Below are 18,686 nucleotides of genomic sequence, written 5' to 3'. Positions count from 1 at the left end.
AAAATGTGAAGATCAAAGACATGAGCATTAAGCTTGTTCCGCATTTCCCTCTTCCCCCCACCATACTACTTAGTTCCAGTCCCCGCCCCATCCATAAAGAAACCAACTTTTAAAAATTATCTTTTTAAAGGGGCTTTGTGGATTTCTGTATGTGTTTGTTTGTTCTTGCTGCTTTTTTTAAACCGGAGTGCCAACCAGCTTATTATAGGTTGCATGAACTCCAAATATCTCCAGCATGAAGGAAACTGGGTAATCAACCCTGAATGCAATTTCCTGCGTGAGAGACGGGGGGCAGAGCATACAGTCTGGAGATACACTGCACAAACTTGTCCAGTTGTAACCTAACACTGCCCTAAAGAAAGAGCTGCAAAGATAAAGAAGTAAAGTGTCCTCTGTATTTGAATCTGCAGGGCATTCTTGGCTGGGATAAGGCACGGGGCAGGACGCTTTTAAGGAATATGAAAAGACAAAGGAAGGAAGAAAGATAAGTTGAAGAAATCTAGTTGCAGAGGACTGGAGGAGAGGGGTGTGTGGAGCAGGCAGCAGCTGCAAAGACCTGAAGGAGACCGTCACATGGAGAGGAGAATAGGATGACACTTCACTTGTGGGAGCACCATTAAAGTGTAAACCAAAGTGAGTTTCTCCAAAGTGTCTCTGTATTCTTGGGGGGGTGGGAATTGGCTGATCACAGGATTCCTCAATGCAGCGGGGACTTAAATGTGTCCGGAGGGAAGCTTGTCCAGAGCAGGAGTTTGCTGCAGCCGAACAATCAAGCGACCTTTTGTGCATGTGGACGCTGCAGTTTGGGGAGAGGTGAGTTCGACGTCCCGGGTGATTAGAGATCTCTTTGTGGGGCTGTGCCGTTTCCTCCTTGTCTCCCCACCTCAAGCCCTCATGCTGATTCATGCCGGGTGAGAGTGCCTTGTAGCCAGGGCTGTTTAGCAATCTTCAGGGAGCTTCTCTCTCATTCTGTCTTGCTCTGCGTGTGGTGTGTCCAGCAGGTCCCAGTCAGATGTCCCAGGTGAGAAGTAATCTCGCAAGCCTTTCTGACTCACTCCATGGAGACCCCGCGCCCGAGCAGACACCCTTCCTGCCCACAAGCCCAGGTAAGCACAGGGAGCTTTTATGCCTGGTTTTAACTATACAGGGACTTCTCTTTCTCGAGCTGTTCGCAGGGGCCGTAGGCTTCCCAGTTCCTCTTCTCTGTTCAGCATAAGTCTTTGTCCAACTTGCTGGATTAGAAAGACAATTGTAGCTCTTTGTGGCTGAGCATACCCTCCGCTGGTGAAAATCCACGAAGCTCCACTGAGCTTAAAGTAGGTGTCTTGCTTTACCCCAGCAAGGGGGCTAACTGTGTCTGCCTGGTGTGTACACCCCCACAATGGGGATCAGAACCCCAGCTGGTGAACCTCTCTGCCCCCCGTAGATCCAGTGAGGCTAATAGAAACACACTGAATGATTTGGGGGAGGGGGACAGAGGGTATCATTAAGTTGGGGTGAAACTTCCCAGCAAAGTTTCTGTAACTTTCCCGTTTCTAGTGGGACTTCACCGAGAGCCAGGCTCGGTGGGAGCAAGGATGTTGGGGATTAAAGGCGCTGGCTGAGCTGTTTCCCTGGTGGAGGGGAAAGGATGCTGGCTCTGCAGGAGCCGAAAGGGTTAAAGAGCAGGCAGACGAAATGTTGCAGAGACTTATTGGCGAGGGGCTCACCTCTAGGCTTAAAGCCCACCACTTCCTTTCCCATTTTCTCGCACGCCAAAGACACTATTGTGCTCTCGCACGCTGGCTGGGTGGGACGTAGCCGCTCCGGAGGGGGAAAGGAGAGCTTGGGTTTCTCCTGCCTGTGTTGCAGACCGTGCAGGGAGCCCTGACGCAGCTGCACCGGAGCTTTGGCTTCTCACAGGAACTTTTGTCTCCCTTCAGCCGTGTTCTTGGGCCTGGGCCAGCTCCTTGTGAGATGCGGCTCCCACCCCCCACCCCCAACCCCGCGCTGGGCCCTGATCCTATTAACTTGAATAACATCCCCTATCCCCCTGTCTCCTTTATTCCTCCCCCACATCTGGCTTCCAGCCCCACAGTCCGCGGGTGGAGGGTTCTGTGTTGCTTTATGTAGGGGCTCCATCTGATACTCATGGGCTGGCCACCAAACAGAGGGGATTGGTGCTCTGCTGGCAAACCGTTGAGAGACCAGCTGAGCCTAATTCTGCCACCCTTGCTATGACACGTGGTGCTCAGTCCCTGGGACGCCAATAGGGCAGCTCAGTAAATGCTATTCGAAAGATGCCAGGGCTGCAGAATCAGGCTCTAAATAAGTGGGGTGTCCAGGTTCTCTGAGCAACTCCAGCTCCTCCTGCCATATGGAGCAGATCCAGTAAAATTCCACTACCAGCGAGAGCCCGGATCTGTTTCCATGCACCGTGCTGGGTTAGCTGCGGTGCATTGGCTTGGCGAAAGCCTCCTCTTGGAGTGTAGCTATCATGTGTGGGGAGGGGAATCAATTTGACCAGAAGAGGTTTCCAGGCTACTAAGTGATGAGACTCTGCCAGTTGACTCCGAGTGAGCTGCCGTATATGTAATAAGCACTCTTCTAATTTAATATGACCTTCCATGGAACGCTGTCTCTGCTGCGGGTGACGACATGGAAGCCATCCTGCTCTCGTTAATTATGGCCACACCGTAATGCCTTCATTTGCATTGGCTGTAATGAGAACCATAAGTGGGCTGGAGTCTTTGGCTTTTTCTGGGGGAGTCAGACACAGTTGGAAGACCTCCGTGATCAGCGTGATTGGTATCCCCCGATATTCACGTGCAGACGCTGCACTGAAGGGTTGATTGAGAGGAACGAGGCCAGGCCAGAAATTGACAGCTGCAGGTGAAGTGCGGCCTATGGTGGGTGCTGTCCGACTGAGACACTAACATGGCCAAATTCATTCCTGTTGCAACTCCACGGATGGACTTAGTCTGGAACGTGTCAGAACTCAGATTTCAGAGAACATAGTCCCTGGTTCTCTTCCCCCAACATGTCCAACGTTCCCCACTTCCTGTCCCAAACTCTTGTGTGGTGTGGCTGTTTGCTGTTCAACTACTGACCTGTTCTACCACAGAGGTGGCTTCATTTCAGTGGTGGGTGAATAATCCACAGCAACTTCTGTGGGGCTGGCTGGGTTTGTACTCAGGAGATTAGACTGAGCTGATGCTGCAACATCTATACAACATCTATACGCGCTGAATCGTAGAATCCTAGAGCTGGAAGAGATCTCAGGAGTCATCAAGTCCAGCCCCCTGCCCAAGGCAGGACCAATCCCAACTAAATCAACCCAGCCAGGGCTTTGTCAAGCCGAGACTTAAAAACCCACCACCTCCCTAGGTAACCCATTCCAGTGCTTCACCACCCTCCTAGTGAAATAGTTGGACTTGAATTCACTTGAATAATGACCCACACTAGCACCTTGGCCATCCGTTTTATAGCCTGCTTGTGGGGAAAGGTTGCAGGGGACTTTGGCCTAGCTCTAGGATTGACAGGGAGTGGGTGCTCTCTTGCTCTTTGCTGGGGACTGAATGCTGAAAGCTTAGCTCAGAGGTGAGATGTTTGTTGCCTTTTAGCCACAGCGCGGCTGCTCTTTGTGACCTTTCACTTGGCAGGATTTTCATCCTTGTTTGCGCGACACTCTGACGATGACAAATGGTCAGAGTTCAGTCCACCCCGTTTTATGGGCTGACACTTCAGTGCAGAAGCCTTGTTTCTTAGGAGGTCTCCCTAGAGATTCTGTCTCCCTCGTATGACACCTCTTGTTTAGTCAAGGGGATTTGAAGCCCAGTTAAATTGATGAGATTAAGTTAATAAAATAGATGGGGAAAACTGAGGTGCTTGGAGACTCAGGGCTAGCGAACTGGTGGAGAGCTGGGGACAGAAACTAGGTCTCCCCACTCTTAGACCTGACCAAGGAACTGTGAGGTTTCTACCATGTGAAAAATGACAAGGCCTCGATATTTCTTCTGGGGGGTGAGTACCCTCCCTTCGGAGCCTCTCTGGAGATGGATCCCAGGTTATCACAACCATCTTCTCCCCACCAGCAGGGCTGGATTTAGTTCCCCCTCAGTGCCATCAAAGCAACCCCCTTTGAATTAGCAGAGGGCAGCGCTAGAGAAAGACAAGACTCTTCTGTTTTCATGTCCAGCACTGAACAAATGAATTCATGGCAGGCAGCATGTTGACCCATATGGGCCAGTCTTTCTATGACCCTGAATACCCATCAGGCCTCTCTTTCTCCCTCACTTCCCTAGTGCTGGTAGGAAAATAGCCACTATTTTCTCATGTAGCATTTAGAGGCAAAGAAAAATCTGGGGGGAGTTGGGTTTTTTAGAAAATTAAAGAAAAAATCTATTGTTATGCCCAAATCCCTCCAATTTATGATTTTTGTTTTCATTTCCCTCCCCCTCTTCCAGAGTCAAAATCAAACAAAGAGACCGCTGAAACAAAGTTTGGAAGGGGCTGAAGACAAAAAATGTGGAAAAGACACTAATATTGGAGAGGGGTTTTTTTGGGGGGGGAAGCCAATTTCCATCAAAAAATTGGATTTGATGTAGAATTTTTTCCAAGTTTTCTACTCCTGTTCTCTCTTTCCTCTCAACTTTGCTCCTGTCGTAGGCATGCCTCGTTGCCAGGAGCTCCCCAACAAAACTCGGAGCAGGCCTTGGCCCGCGGCGCTTCACTTCTTGGCTCCCTGTTGACTTCCACTCCACAGCTTGGCTACGGCAGCCAGCAATTCTGCGGCTTCATCAGTCTGAGCGGGGGAAAGGGGGCGTGTACTTGACATATATATATACACACACAGTGGGGTTTTTTGACCATTCACAATGAGTTTGCCCTGAGGTGTAACACGGGGCTGAAAGCAGTTCTGTCTCGAGGCCCCAGCCCAGCTGCTCTGTACCGCAGGCCCTGACAGGCCCCGACAATGCCCCTTTCATAGAGGTTCAGCAGTAGCCTCCTGTGGAGTTCAGCTCATCTGGAGATGGGAGCTCTGCTGAGCTGGTGTGCTGGGGCAAAAGCCACAGGCTGCCCTCCTGTCTGTTACCCTGCATGTGACGCAATCAAGATCAGTGGAGGAGGCGGTAGGCCAGGAAGGCTTGTCCATATGGGGGCGTTTTTCCAGTATATGTTTTCCCAATAAAGCTGGGTATAACTAGTCCAGAAGAGAGCACTCACACCACTTTCTTTACGCCGGCTGAAGCCACTTCCCCTTGTGAATCGTGTCACCTGTGCTTTGTTAAAATAACTGCATTGCCGGCAGATTTCTCTTCACGCCATATTCCATCATTCTATCCTCTGCCTTTTGGGATTTTTCTTGTGGTGCACTGGGACACCTGGAACCAGCTGGCTTCCTGGGACTTGGGGACAAACTTATAAGCCTCCGTGATTCCTTTCCTGGGCACTCCAGAACCGGAATCATTTGTGTGTAGCAAGCCAGCACCGTTTTCAAACAGCTGTCGGGTCACATGGGGGAAGCACTGCTGCATGGCTGCTGTCTCCCTTCCCTGGAAAGCTGTGTCCACGACTGGGATACCCCAGCTGCACGGGCGGTTGAGAGCAAGGCCTCAGAAATGTTTGCTGTGTGGGAAGTGCCCAGGAGTGGCATCACTGGCCGATCTGTGGGCGCTCTGCCCGTCCCTCGCTGGAGGGGCAGGATCTTTTGTTGTTTCGGTGGGCTCTGTCCTCCCCCCAAAATGGGCTGACGACTTGTCAACACTGGCAAATTCGTATTCAGGACTCATCTCCCAGCAGAGTTGCACTCTAACGCCAGGCGCGCCCTGAAACTGGTTTAGGTTGTGTCTACACGGCAGCTGCTGGTGTAATTTCCAGCTTGGGTAGATTTACCCACATCCCCTCAGACTGAGCTCGCATGCTAAAAATAGCAGCATCGCGACTGCTAGCCAGGCAGCAGGACAGGTAGTGGTGCCGAGTGCGTGAAAAGTTAGGTTCGTCTTGGCATGGCCAACGGCCGCCAAGGAGAGGGGGAGTTAGGGGACCATGGTGAGATGTGTCTCAGGCAGCAGGAGGAACGGAAGGTTTATTAGCTACAGGGAGACACGGACTTGTCAGCACAGTAACCAGAAGTATTTAATCAGGCTCGACAGCGGAGGGAGAGGTGGAAGGTGAAGTGGGCACTTGCCCCATGACCTGGATAGTCACAGGAGCTGGGAGCTCCTGGCGGCTGCTGCCCGTGCCCCTACTGAAGCAGCCGCCTGAGCCCTGGGCCCATTTGAATTGTTGCCGGAGCAGCGGAGCGCTGATCCACATGGCTCTGAGGGCTGGAGGGAGGGAGCACACACTGGTCTAGACAGACTGACTGCCCTAGGCCCCCCCCTTCTGGGGCATGGATCCACACGCACCCCCCCTTCCTCTCCACACACACACCTTGTCCTGAGGCTTGCGGTGGCTGTCAGCCCTTCTGCATTCACTGCAATCTGTCTTTGGGAGAGAGCCCCCGGGGTTGGGGCTCTGGATCCCTTCCTGCCCCCCTAGCCAGCCCACACAGCCCCAGCCTGACACATCCTCCAGCCTTTGTCTTGCTCCCTAGGCAAAAAGTGTTACCTGGTCACACCCTCTTCTGGGCTTAGGTTACAAAGAGCATTGGCTGTAGTCTACCTGTGGGAGGTGATCACACCCCAAATTCCCGTCACCCTCCAGGTTAGGGGTGTGGAACCTAAGACCCAGGGGCCCTAACTTGCCTGAATCTGTCCCGAAAGACTCAGGGGCCCCTCTTAGCATTATGGAGCCCACACTGGTACTCCAGCCTCCCCCCAACACACACACACTTCCCCACTGTGGGGCTGGAGGCCACAAAATCTACTAGGCTGCCCCCACCCCTCAGGGTCTGGTGTGCGAGGGGAATGTGGGAAGTGTCTTTCTTATTCTCAGTCCGGGGGCACATCAGTGAGGGTTTGTGGGGTTTTCTTCTCACTTGTGTGCGGCCTCCAACTGATTTTTCTGTGGGTCAGCAGCCCCTGACCCAACAAAGATTCCCCGCACTGTTCTAGGCATAGCCCAGGGAAACTGAGGCACACCCATACAGGGTTACTGTCAAGACAGTAGAACTCATATGCAACATAACAAAGTGAATAAAATCCCCTCTTTGTCTCACTAACCCATCCCACTGGCCATGCAGCCACACCTACAGTGCTATTTATGGTGTGCAGGCTTACTCAGAGCTAGCACCAGCAGAGCCTCATGGAGTCGAGGGCCAGAAGGGGCAATTATGATCATCTTGTCTACCCTCTTGTATGAGACAGGCCAGAGAACTTCCACAAAATCTATCAGAGCGCGGAGCTTTTGGAAAAAAACAACCCGCCTGGATTTAGCAATTGCCAGTGATGGAGCATCACCTAGGACCCTTGGTCTGAATTTGTCTTGCTTCGACTTCGAGCCTTGGGATCATGTTAGGTCTTTTCCCTGCTAGACTGAGGAGCCTATAATTAAATATCTGTTGCCCATGTAGATACTTAAAGTGTAATCAAGCGACCCCTTGACCTAGTCTTTGTTAAGCCAAATAGACTGAGCTCCTTCAGTATATCAGGCAGGTTTTCTAATCCTTTAATCAATCCTTCTGGCTGTTCTCTGAGCCCTCCCCAATGTATCGACATCCTGCTTGAATGACGGGCACCAGAATTGGACATAATATTCCAGCAGAAGTTGCACCAGTGCCAAACACAGAGAGAAAATAACTTCTCTGATCTTACAGGAGATTCCCACTGATACACTGAGTCCATGGGTCAATCCCGGTTCTAGCTCTGATTAAGCTAGTACGCTATAAATTGCTCTTTTGGCCACAGGATTGCACTGGGAACAATCAGACAGTTGATTATCCACCACCACCACCCAAATCTTCTTCAGAGTCACTCCTTCCCAGGAGAGAGCCCCCTACTGTGTAAGTATGATCTTTGTTTCTAGATGTACGCGTTTACATTTAGCTGGATTCAAATGCATGTTATTGGTCTATGCCCAATTTGCCAACCCACCCAGACTGTTTTGAATCAATGAGCTGACCTCTTCATTTATTCCTCCTCCAATGTTAATTCCATCTGCAGACTTCATCAGCAGTGAGCTGGTGTTTTCTTCCAGGTTCTTGATAAAAATGTTAACTAGCGGAGAACCCACAGGGAAACACACCAGCAAGATGGTGATTTCCCCCTTCACAATTCCATTTTGAGACCAAATTTTATGTCACATGAATTGTACATCACTCCAGTTTTCTTTAATCAAAACATTGAGTGATCGCAAGTCACCTCCCGTTCCAGGATAGACCTACCCTTAATTAAACTGGTGCAAATGTTACCCACATACCTGGTGTGGTTCACTGTCCCATGTAGTGGCACTTAGCTTGCAGCAAGAGATAAGAACAAGAGAATGCTACAGCCTAAGCTGAGAGCCACCTGGCTTTATAGCACAAGCAATAGAGGCTCCTACACTAAGCTCTAGAGAGTCCACATTCAAATCCATCTGGTGGTGTATGGGTGGGTGACAGGATGGACCACCCAATGATTTCCTGTTCTGTTCTTTCCCTTTGGGGCATCTGGAATTGGCTATTGTGGGGAAGACTGGATACTGGGCTAGATGGATCTTTGGTCTGACCCAATATGGCTGCTTTTATGTCGTTTAAATTGCATATTTTAGAGGATTATGTAGGACTATATACAGAGACGTCCCTCGGCTATGGTCAAACAGGGCAACTACTCCAAGCCCCGTGTTTTGGGGGGACTCTGCGGGCTAACACAGTTGATCCCAAAAATGTTGATTCAGTTCCCGAAGTGCTGGATTTGTCACTTCCGCCCCAAGCCCCAACACCCCCTTAGAGTTAATCCTGACTATATACAAGGGGTATGTCTAGACTGGCAAGATTTTGCTCAAAAACTTGCCAGCTGTCTACACTGGCCACTTGAATTTGCACAAGATCACTGACTTTGTAATGTACAAAATCAGTGCTTCTTGTGCAAATACTTTCACACTCCCATTCGGGAAAAAGCCTTCTTGCGCACGAATACTTGCGCAAGAGGGCCAGTGTAGACAGGAAGAATTGTTTTGTGCAAAAAAGCCCCGATGGCTAAAATGGCGATCGGGGCTTTCTTGTGCAAAATCGCGTCTAGACTTGCCACAGATGCTTTTGCGCAAAAGCACTTTTTGCGCAAAAGCATCCTTACCAATCTAGACACTCTTTTGCGGAAATACTTTTAACGGAAAAACTTTTCCGTTAAAAGTATTTCTGCAAAATCATGTCAGTCTAGACGTAGCCAAGGAGTTCAGAGAAAGAGGAGCAGATTTCAGGTGGGCCCTAGTTTTGTGTGACACTCGGAGTTTAGGAACGTAAATCAATGGCCAGGCCTCTCAGGATGTAACCTGGGCCTCTCTGCACGTGCAACAAAGATCTCTTTCTCCAACTCCACCTGTTTGCCACATCACTCATTGAACAGATCAGGAATGGGTTAAAACTAAAGGAAAAGGAACTCTTTTTAATTTAAACTGAATTAAGAGAGCCCACTAAAGAGTTGGCACCCGCTTTAAGTAACTTGATTGAAAAATTTGTGTGTAAACGGCCTCTTAAAAAAATTAGAACCAACCAACCCCCCACTACCCAAAAAAACCCACCAAAAATATTTCTGCACCAAAAACCTGACATCTAGATTTTGCTCCTCCGAGTTTCATTGCTATTAGTGAAATTGCTGCATTTGTTTAAATTAAAAACAACCAACAACAAAAGAAGACACTTTCTGGCCTTTTTAAAGATTCCGGTTTCAAAACAAAGCAATCTCCCAACTGGGATCTGCTGCTTGCCGCTAGAGTGTCACATTCCTCCTCTAGCTTCTAATTGAATTTCCTTTGAAATCGCCTGCGTAGATTCTGTGAGTTGCAAAATCTACAAAAATCTAAAAAACCAAAAAAAACCCACCCCTTTTGCATTTTCTGGAGAGTTTTGTATTTTCCCAGAAATGTAACAAGATGTGCCTGGCAGTTGTGATCTCTCCATCTGGGAGCCCCAGGGCATGATCCGTCCCTGGGGGATTTTGTGTCAGGGCCTAAGTTCAACATGTGCGCTAAAGCCTGGGACTTCATTCGTTTCTTTTGCCTGCTTTGTGTTTGGACTGTCCTCTCCTTGGCTTCTTGACACCAGGCAGCATGGGAGGCCAGTGGAGATTCTGTGACCATAGTTTTCTTATTCAAGTAGGGTTGCCAGGTGTCTGGCTTTTGCCCGGACTGTTCGGTATTTTGGCCTTCTGTCCGATAAAGAAAAACAGAGAATACCAGACATGTAAAATATCTGGTATTTTCTGTTTTCCTTGGATGTTGGATGGAAGGCTGTCATTATCTGCGAGGGCAGGGGAAGCAAGGAGTGAAGTATTTTAAAGGCACAGTGACCTTTTTTCTCTTTTTTTGGTCCTTTTTTTTGCTCAACCAATTTTTCCCTGCCTGTTTGGGATTTTTTGCGAAGGTATCTGGTGACCCAATATTCAAGCACTGCTGAACATTTTCAAAGGCGGCTAGTCTTTTGGGGTGCTTCCATTACTGGAGGAGGTCTTATTTGGAAATATCAGAAAGGGGGCTGATTTCCAGACAGGCTGAGCATCGCCCATCTCTTTAAAGGTGTGTCTAGCTAGAGACCCAAAATCGTTTGTCATTTTTGAAAAGTCTTGGGCCTAATTCAGTGTGTCTGTGTGGGAGCTCCCTGTCTGCCGTTACCATGGCAGCAACAACAGGAGCTCCGTGCCCTTTAAATTGCCATTGAAGCCCCTCATAGCACAATCTGCATGGTACTGAGGGCTGGGTGGGGGAGGCTAGTCTCAGCCTTGCCCCTTCTGTTCAAGGCCCTGCCCGGGTCTGAAGTTGAACTCCATCCCACCTTGCCCATGGCCCAGTGAAGTCTTTCGCCAGCCCTGCTTGTGGGGTTTTGGTGTTTTGTGCAGGGTAGAGGCATCCTATGGATCCCGACAGCACAATGGGGCCTTGGTTTTGATTGAGGCAGGTCCAATCCCAAATGATAATGAGAAGAAAAAGAGAAATATCCCCTCACATCTATCGCAGACCTTTGGCCATTGCAACCAAACCTTTGCTGAGGTTCTAAAGTGTTCTGATATTTGCTGGTATTTGTGGCCTTTAAATGTCACTGCTGAGTGCCAGCGAGGTCCTGAAAAAGGCCTCAACCCAAGCCCTTAACTCAGTGCTGGGTAACTTGAGGCCTGCAGGCCGCATGCGACCCATTTGGTTTACCGTTGCTCACGCATAGGATTGCCAGATTCTGATGCTTTCTGTCTGTGTCGGGTCTTTTGTATTGGTGCTACTAAAGTGAAATGCATTTAAACATAGTTGAACTTTCAAACAAGAGGACACTCCAGAGAGAGAGTGTATCAGTATCAGTATCAATCAACTCACATTGTATTAATGCGTTATACTATATACATCTGACGACATAGGGTTTTGCCCACAAAAGCTTATGCTTCAATAAATCTGTTAGTCTATATGGTGCCACAGGACTTCTCGCTGATTATGCAGATTCAGACTAACATGGCTACCCCTCTGATTCCTATATATAACACATGACTACAATGTGAGTTGGTAGATACTGATACAGATACACTCTCCTCTCAGGAGTGTCCTCTTTTTTGAAAGTTCAACTATGGTAAACCTATGTAAATCAAGGGCACGTGAAGTGAGGTGCATGCTGACTGCACAAAACACTTACTGTCAGACAAAGCGTGGCTACAGTTCAATCAGCACACCCCGCAAATTCTAGGTACACAAGTGCAGTGAGCAAAACTACCCTATCCTGGGAGACCATCTGGGTTACAACAATCTTGTGGCCCACTGAGATGGAGGGCCACTCATGCAGCCCAGTCTCTAGCCTAGCTTACCCATCAGTGCCTAAACTCCAGAGCCCATGGCTAGTCAGATCTGTTGTTTGTGTTGGTTCAGAGAGCTAGGGCCAGATTGTCAGCTGAGTTTCTCCCCTCCCTAGGAGGAACAAAGAGATTCAGGGACTTCTACTTGATCTTTCACCAGCGCATTGTAGGTTTCTTCTCATCCCCCAAACTCTGCATATTGCACCTTTCCACCTACAGCATTTTGGAATTTTTATTACCTTCCCTACCCAGATATACACCCTTGTTTTGCACATTCCAGGGTTGGTAGTAATGTCTCCTGCCCTGGATAAGGAGGTTGAAGATTAAAAGAGAAGGCGGTATCAGTACAGGTCACAGGCTGCAGCATCAGATGCAGGACAAGAGTCACTTGGGCTGAGCTTTGGAATTTTGTACTCAGGGGATGTAAGGCGACCACACCAAATTGACCACTCTTGACTCCTGTTTTTGCTGATGGGCATCTTTGACCAATGTGTTGCAATTGGTGTCAGCAGCAGGATAAATAATCTAGCTGAGAAGAATGCAGAGGCCGAGACTGGGTAGATTAGGGCAGTGTTTCTCAAACTGTGGGTCCCGACCCACCAGGGGGTGGCGAGCAACTTAGAGGGGGATCACAAACAAATTAGAGGGGGGTCGTGAGCAACTGAGAGGCTAGTTGCAGCAATGGGGAGTGCGGTCGCGAGCAACTGAGAGGGGGGTCGCGGTATCACAAGTTCGAGAACCCCTGGATTAGGGAATTAACAACAGGCACAGGAACGTCTCACCTGCTTGGCTATGGCAGCAAGATGGTATCAAGTGATGACTGTTGGTATGTGTATGGCAAGTCTCAGTAGCTATCCCAAATGGTACCGACTGGCATTGCTGGAGACTAAACTGCTCTCTCCTCGCTATGCGTAGCTGCTCCTGTTCAGGAGTGAGGCATGTTGGCAGGGTGGGGAAATTTGGCCCGGCTGCTTCCCATGCTATACCTGTTTTGTGCATAAACAGATGACTTCAGGCTTCCCTGCCATCAGAGCAGCCTGTCTCGCAACTGATGTAAATTCTGATGCATGGAACAGGAATGTGTTTGCCCCGTTTGGCAACTTTCGGTTCCAAGGCTAAGAACCCAGTTGATGTGTGCTCAGGAGCAGATGCAAGTTTGCACGACAGCAAGTCAGGTGATGTAAGTGCTCTCTGAGCAATGCCTTGCGCCACCCAAATGGCATAATCGTTGGACTGCCTTGCAGTCATTAGATCAACAGCTCTGCAATCTGTGACCCATAAAGCTTTGTGCTGCCTTTTTAGACGTTTATTTCCATGTCTCCCCGATCCAGCTAAGGCAAGTGTTATGATGCCAGGGCCAGAGTAATCTGTCTAGACTCAGTACAACCCTAGAAATTCAGGATTTTTCTCCCTGTTCTAGAAGGGGTGTGGTAGTAGAGCAGAGGGGGAGCTAGGAATCAGGTCTGCAAATTACTATTCTTAGCTCTTCCACTAGGTTGCCTTAGATCAGGGCTACGCAACTTTGGAAGCCCTGGGGACCACAATGATACTCACAGCACATGCTTTGAATGGTAGTTCCCACAATCTCCTTGGATTGTCTAGGCCAGTGTTTCTCAACCTTTTTTTTTTTTTATAAAGTACCCCTTTAAAAATTATAAGTACCCCCAGTACCTACAGTTTCAGACACACACAAAAATTTTCTACCATTGCAACACATTTGTTTAAACAACTTAATCGTAGCCAGGCGGGTGATGAAATTTTTGGGTGTAAAAAGTACCACTGGTTGAGAAACACTGGTCTAGGCACTGCATTATCAGCTTTCCAAGCTTCAAGGATAATTGCTGTTTTTAAGGCTATGTGAAATGCATCAGGGTCTGATCCTGCAGCCTTCCCTCAAACAAAAGTCCCAGTGAAGTCAAGCAGGTGCTTGCCTCTTTGTGGAATAATAGAAGGAGGCCAAAATGGCTACATTGGAAGCTCTTAAATGACCTAAAAATCAAAAGAGAATTCTATAATAAAGGGAAAGGGACATACAAAGAAATAAGTTATTCAGATACTTTAGGACCAAGAAAAAGATGCAGGACAGTGCAGGTCCCCTTCTTAGCAGGAAAGGAGAGCTAATAAGGATGACATAAAGAAGGCCGAGTAGATTAATGTCTGTTTTGCTTCATTATTCACTAAAAAAACATTAATGGTGACCAAATGCTCAACACAACACAGGATTCAAATTCAAAATGACCACGACCACTTGGCGAATTTGTTCTGAAATTCAGAAGATGAAATTCAATAAAAACAAGTGCAAAGAACTTCATTTAGAAAGGAAAAAGCAAGTGCACGGCTACAAAATGCAGTGTGATTCTCTGGGGGTAATATTGCTGAAAAGGCTCTGGTGGGTGACAGAGGATCATAAATTTAGGTTTGTTTAGTCTGCAGAAGAGAAGAGTGAGGGGGGATTTGATAGCAGCCTTCAGCTTCCTAAAAGGAGGTTCCAAAGAGGATGGAGAAAGGCTGTTCACAGTAGTGACGGATGACAGAACAAGGAGCAATGTTCTCAAGTTACAGTGGGGGAGGCCTAGGTTGGAAATTAGGAAAAACGATTTCACTAGGAGGGTGGGGAAGCACTGGGATGGGTTCCCTAGGGAGGGGGTGGAATCTCCATCCCTAGAGGTGTTTAAGTCTTGGCTTGACAAAGCCCTGGCTGAGATGATTTAGTTGGGATTGGTCCTGCCTTGAGCAGGGGGCTGGACTTGATGACCTCCTGAGGTCTCTTCCAGCTCTAGGATTCTATGATTCTATGACATTGAATGAGAGTCAACAATTTGATGCAGCGGTGGCAAAAAAAAGGGGGGGGGGCTAATACCATTTGCGGGTGTCGTAAGAGGAGTGCCAAAAGCACCACATAGAAGGTAATTGTTCTGCTTTACTTGGCATTGTTGAGACCTCAGCTGGAATGCTGGGTCCAGTCCTATGGGTGCCACCACTTTGGGACAGATGTGGATAAACTGGAGAAGGTCCAGAAGAGAGCAATTCAAATGATGAAAGGTTTAGAAACCCTTTGATCTTTCAGGAAAGGTTAAAAATACTAGGTGTGTTAATCTTGAGAAAAGAAGTCTGAGACGCGTTCTAATAACAATCTTCCAACGTGTTAAGGGTTGTTCTATGGAGAGCGGTGATCAATTGTTCTCCATGTCCACTAAAAATAGGACAAAAAGTAATGGACTTGCTCGGCAGCAATGGAAAGTTAGGTTAGATATAAGGACAACTTTCTAACTCTAAGGGAAGCTAAGCTCTTGGAGTAATCTTCCAAAGGAGGTTGTGGAATCCCCATCATTGGAGGTTTTTAAGAACAAGTTCGCAAATTCATATCAGAGATGGTCTAGATTTATTTGGACCGTTCTTAGTGTAGGGGGCTGGACTTGATGACCTCTTGAGGTCCTTTCCAGCCTGACATTTCTGTGAATCTGTGATTTTGGGTCCCTTAGTTTTATTACAATCCTCAGTCTTGCTTGATCCAGCAAGTCCCTTAGGGACCATTCACACACTGGACATGTGCAGAAATGTTTTACTGGCTCGGACCCTGACTGCATTTCTGCACCTCAAGATGTTCTGTAACTCCAGCTACGTCTAGTCTACCGGCTTCTTGCACAAGAAGCTTTTATCGGAAGAGATCTTCCACAAAAACTTCTTGCACAAGAGCGTGTCCACACTGAAAAAGAGCATTGAAAAAATGATGCACTTTTGTGAAAGACAGCATCCAGACTGAGTGGACGCTCTCTCGAAAGTAAGCTCTGATTGCTATGCACAGAATGGCCACCAGGACACCTGTGCTTTTTCCTCTTTCCTTTTTTTGTGCAAAACCCCCCTCTTCCCCGTCCATACACACCCTTTTTGTGAAAGAGTTCTTTCGCAAAAAGGCATACTTCCTCATATAATGAAGAATACCTACTCCAGAAAAACCCTGTTCTTTCGATTTTTTTGCGCTTGAGGTGTGGATGCTCCGTGAGATTTTTGGAAAAACTGCTATTTTTCTGAAAAAAAAAAACTCTGCAACGTAGACATAGCCTCCATGGAGAACTCCTCTCTCTTGCTCTCTTATCTGTTTAGATTTTAAAAGGAATTTTCCAGTAAAAGATTCAGCTAACGTCTCTGCTGTTACATCATCTTCTCTAATTCCTCACCAATCCTTCTCCATTTGGGAGCTTGGATCTCTTGTCATGCATAGGAAAATAATTTTACTTCACATGTACATAGGAAAATAATGATTTTTGTTTTTTTCTGGATCACTGTTCATCATCTGGAGTCTTATTTTCATACCAATGGCTGTCTTGGTTGCAAATGAAGGTGGGTTTTTGTTGCACGTGAAGCTAGGTGAGGGAGATATATTTGATTTCAGCTAATCAAGAAAAAAATACCTGTTCCTTGTTGTCACTAGGATTTTACATCAAGACAGCTCTCTCCATGTAAAGACAACCTTAGTTTTTAATGCGAAGACATAGCCACTTACAATGTTGTAAATCAGGAACAATCACACCAAAGTCAAAGCTTTTGTAGACAGATGAAGAATGAAGGGTCTCAGAAGAGTGTTTTTCTTTCCAGTTTTTAACCTTTCTTGAAACCTGTGGTATTGTGTTGTTCAAACAGCCGGGGTTTTAGCCACGGGCGTCTCCATTTAGCCATGCTGGGTTTACTTTCCGCCTCTTTAATTTGAGGAGGGAGGTCTGCTCTGCAGCACACAAACTTCCTCTCCCTCTAATACAGTGGCCTCTCTGTGCTGAGGCTTCTGCCATGTCCTGAACTGTGAAAACTTTGTAAAAGGATTTCCTGGATCCATGCTGGAAGTGGGACATGGTTTAGGCCAAGTCACCTGAATGGTTAACCTTGATCGTTGTTCGTTTGTATCAGGACTCTATGGCTCTGCCCCAAAGAGCATACATTTTAAAGGAGCAAGGTGGTCAGAGCCTATTTTACATTCAGGAGCTCTTGCAGTGATTCTGAAGCAGTTGGGCAGTGACCATTGTCAGAGACTTGCACAGTGGACCATACGTGTGCAGAATAATTTTACATGCACTAGGGCACATATGAATGTGCACCACTGGAAAAAGCCGCGTGGGTGCTCTGCTAATCAGCTGGCAGCACTGGAATCTCTCTTATCTCCACAAGCACACAGCTTACAGGAAACACTGCCGCGGGTTGGCCAATCTGGAATTTCCTCAGCCTTTAGGTCTCTACTCACCAGAGCCCTTTAAACAACAAATAATAATAACCCTGATGTGGTGCTGGTAAATTATTCATGTTGTTGCTACAGAAGTAACTTTTCATAGAAACAAACCTTTGTGACCAAACACCTCATGGTCCAGCAGTGAAAATCTTTGATTAAACCACCACCCAAACGTGCGGCGAGACCCAAGGACAAACACTGCTGGTGGAACCAGCGAGGTATGGACATCTGTGAAAGCAAAGCTGTGCTTGATGCGTCAGGAGCTTGCTGATTAGTTTGAGCTCGGCTGTGGTTTTCTGGGCATTTCTCTCCCCCTCTTTTCGCTGAATATCTTTGACTCTGAAAGGCGTTAGTGCTTTAATTTCAGACTGAATGTAAATAAGCCATTTGGATTTCTCCCAGTTGAGCAAACTTCCAAAACAGAGTTTTTTTCTCTCTCTCTCTCCCGCCCCCCCACCCCCACTCTGGTTTATGGGATTGGGGGATTTTTCTCCAACACTGTCTCCGACATATTCTAAATTGTTTAATCAAGTTCTAAAATAGCTGTTGGGGGGCGTGGCGGGGAGTCAACAAATCAGCCAAATGGAGTAGGTAGAATATGAGAGGAAACCAAGAGAGACCACTCATTCATTTTATCTGCAAAAGAGCAGATTAGAAAGTTCCCAGTTGTTGCACACTAGTATGTTGATAATGGTAACTGCCTCCACAGAGTATATCTTTATCTCTCCATCCACTATTATCTTTCCTCTGACTAGCCATTCCTGGGAGATTAAAGGAAAGGGAAAGATGAAGACAAAAATGAGAGGCAAATCCAGGCCTTCATTCTTATGCAAAAGGGACTCTAGCCATCATAGAATCATAGAGCTGGAAGAGACCTCAGAAGGCCATCAAGTCCAGCCCCCTGCCCAAGGCAGGACTAATCCCAATTAAATCAATCCAACCAGGGCTTTGTCAAGCCAAGACTTAAACTCCTCTAGGGATGGAGACTTCACTACTTCGCTAGGTAACCCATTCCAGTGCTTCACTACCCTCCTAGGGAAATAGTTTTTCCTAATATCCAACCTAGACCTCTCCCACCACAACTTGAGGCCATTGTTCCTTGTTCTGCCATCCATCACTACTATGAACAGCCTTTCTCCAGCCTCTTTGGAACCTCCCTTCAGGAAGTTGAAGGCTGCTATCAAATCCCCCCTCACTCTTCTCTTCTGCAGACTAAATAGACCCAGCTCCCTCAGCCTCTCCTTGTAGGTCATATGCTCTAGCCCCCTAATCATTTTGGTCACCCTCTGCTGGACCCTCTCCAATGCATTCACATCCTTCCTGTAATTGGGGGTCTAGAACTGGACACAATACTCCAGATATGGCCTCACCAGAGGCCACACGTTAGATAGAGATCCTCTTCAAGTTTGGAAGGGTGTAAGTCTGGATCCAAATGTGGCGATTCGCCCACCCCATCATCTTTGGAATGGGTCAAACCAAGCTTCTACATTCAAATAGCCCAAGTTTTTCAAAAAGAAGAGATTTGCTTCAGATAGTGGCAGGCCAAATGCATCTGTTAATAGCAACCTCTAACCTTTTTATCT

At 47.5% G+C, this 18,686-nt stretch overlaps 1 protein-coding gene across 5 annotated transcripts in view; it reads left to right on the top strand.

Annotated features, from left to right (window-relative positions):
* Positions 1 to 274: 274 nt before the first annotated feature.
* MDFI (MyoD family inhibitor) overlaps positions 275 to 18,686 on the top strand; it is a 48,752-nt gene continuing 30,340 nt past the window's right edge. For 3 of the 5 annotated variants that reach the window (XR_016347933.1, XR_016347932.1, XR_016347931.1), the window contains exons 1-2: positions 276 to 633; positions 1,002 to 1,106. Coding sequence is in view for 1 of the 5 variants with exons in the window: in XM_075909891.2 (XP_075766006.1) it covers positions 1,013 to 1,106 (94 nt within the window). In the remaining 4 variants the exon portion in view is untranslated. The other 2 variants (XM_075909891.2, XR_016347934.1) reach the window with 2 other exon arrangements.

This window comes from Pelodiscus sinensis, chromosome 27 (assembly GCF_052426305.1).
Source record: "Pelodiscus sinensis isolate ZL-2025 chromosome 27, ASM5242630v1, whole genome shotgun sequence".
Lineage (NCBI taxonomy): Eukaryota > Metazoa > Chordata > Testudines > Trionychidae > Pelodiscus > Pelodiscus sinensis.
Note: the sequence above shows the minus strand (reverse complement) of the source record. Positions and strands in the feature narration are given on the sequence as shown.